This window comes from Eurypyga helias, unplaced genomic scaffold (assembly GCF_000690775.1).
Source record: "Eurypyga helias isolate BGI_N326 unplaced genomic scaffold, ASM69077v1 scaffold23376, whole genome shotgun sequence".
Lineage (NCBI taxonomy): Eukaryota > Metazoa > Chordata > Aves > Eurypygiformes > Eurypygidae > Eurypyga > Eurypyga helias.
In genome coordinates, this window is record NW_010258837.1 from 364 (window position 1) to 2,345 (window position 1,982).

At 63.5% G+C, this 1,982-nt stretch overlaps 1 protein-coding gene across 1 annotated transcript in view; it reads left to right on the forward strand.

Annotated features, from left to right (window-relative positions):
- LOC104511768 (TBC1 domain family member 10A-like) overlaps window positions 1-1,982 on the forward strand; it is a gene marked incomplete at both ends in the record, with an annotated part of 7,915 nt that overhangs the window by 276 nt on the left and 5,657 nt on the right. Inside the window, one exon of the mRNA XM_010154507.1 lies at window positions 1,869-1,975. Coding sequence (XP_010152809.1) covers window positions 1,869-1,975 — 107 coding nt within the window. The remainder of the gene's footprint in view (window positions 1-1,868; window positions 1,976-1,982) is intronic.

Sequence of the window (1,982 nt, forward strand, 5' to 3'; positions counted from 1 at the left end):
GTTACCTGGAGCGGGCTCCCCTGTGGTTTGCCCGCCTGCGTGCTCTGGTGTCAGTCGGGCACCGTGCCTCAGTTTCCCCATCTCCGAGGAGCAAAGCTTTCGCCCCTTGCAGCCTGTGGGTGTTGTTAGGGTTAGGGGGTTTGGTGCTGAGCAAAGTACATCGCTCTGAGCGACAAACCCTGTCCCTGCCCATCGGGGTCACAGCTCAGCGCTGTAGGAGCAAGGTGGCCTCTCCTGCCTGGGGTACTGCGCCCTGTCCTCCCCCCGACACCATTTTTCTGGGGACACTTTGGTTGTCCCAGCTCTTGTCCCTGGATGCTTGGGGTGATGTCCCTGTCCCCAGGGTTCGGCAGGCAGCGGCTGCCCTGTACAGAGCTGCTGGCGATGGAGCCAAGTGGGGTGCTGACAGTGTGGTGGCTGTGGTCCGTAGCGACTGAGCCTTCCTCTCGTGCCCCACAGATGTGATGAGGCCAAATCCTGCCCTCCTTCAGGGCTTTTATCTGTTCCACATCTGTCCAGGAGTGCATAAACAGAAGCGCATGGCTTCCATCCATGTCTGGCAGCACTGGGGTCCCTCTAGCTGGAAGGGTTTTGAGGAAACAACACAGGGAGGGCAGGCAGGGTGTCCCAGCACCCATGGGGCATCTGGGGGCACCATGAAGGGCCAAGTTGTGGGGTTGTCACCCACATTGTGGGTGCAGAAAAGCACCTTCCCTGCGTAGAGCACCTCACTGCCTCCTAGCCTGGGGTACCACCACCTTGTCCTCCAAGCCTTGGCCAACTGAAATGCCTCTGGTCCTCGCGCTGTGCCAGCTGCCAAGCAGCCATCAGCTGGTAACAGCTTCCAGTCTGGGCTGGCTGGCCTCCAGCAGGCCCAGGGCCAGCTCCTGTATCAAGCGTCCAGCACTCCCGAGCTTCCCACGCCTTGGAGAGCCCCAGCTCCTCCGGCAGCTCAGGCTGTCCGGCTTGGGGCCAGCGCTCCCTCAGTCCCCGTGCTGGGCCGTGCTGCCAGCCAGGGAGCTGCCGGCTGTGCCCAGCCCACGCTGGGGACATGGGGTGGCGGTGCCGGGCAAAGCGGATTCCTTTGGAGAGTGTTTGCTCTCCAAAACAATCGTGCTCGGCCCCATCTGACCTGCTGCGGTGGGTGGGACCCGGCAGGGAAGGGCTGGGCAGGGAGCAGGGTGATGCTGCCAGCTGGATGCGGCCCTGGGCTCTCCGTGCTGCTTGCTTTCCGGCTGCTAACGCGGAGACATCTGGGAGGATGCAGGGCCTGTGTGTGCTCTGCACCTCCCCAGGGGATACTCAGTGCTCCGGCCACTATCGTTGGCTTCTTGGAAAGGATCTGGCCACTCCTGGGATCAGCATGGCTGTGGGACGGTGCGGAGCTGAGCCCAGGGAGGCATTGAGTCTGCTGAAGTTGACCCCTCTCCGCTGATGGCTTGAAGGAGCTTCTGCTCCCCTGGGATATCCATGCCCAGGGCCTGGCCGAGCTGGCTGTCACCACCCTCCTTGCTGCCGAAAGGCAGAGGGTGTCGGGGGTGGAGGCCATGGCACTGGCTTCTCCATCCCTGGCTTTGGCATCATGGCAGCATCTCCCCCGCCTCGGCAGGGTTAAGTCAGATTCCCCGGCTGAGCTGAGCCTTGCTGGGAAACACTCCCCTCCCTCCTGGGGGACCCTTGGCTGGGCTCAACGCCGCGCCTGGAGCCGCGCCAGGCTTTTGGGGTGAGAGCGTGACCGGGGCCACGTGGATGACATGATGCTGATGGGGCCGGCTTTCTCTCTGCACCCAGCTTCCGCAGCAGCGATCAGGCCTTGCTCCGCTAACGGCTCTGGCTGCGCTCTCCGGTTCCTCGCCTTCCGGGCACAGGTCCCCAGGGACACTTGGGCGCACGGCAGGTGCGGTGCTGGCTGCTCCCGAGAGGTTTTGAACTGCTGGGGAGCTGGGGCCACGCTGGCGTGGTGATTTCACGCCTGGTGAGTG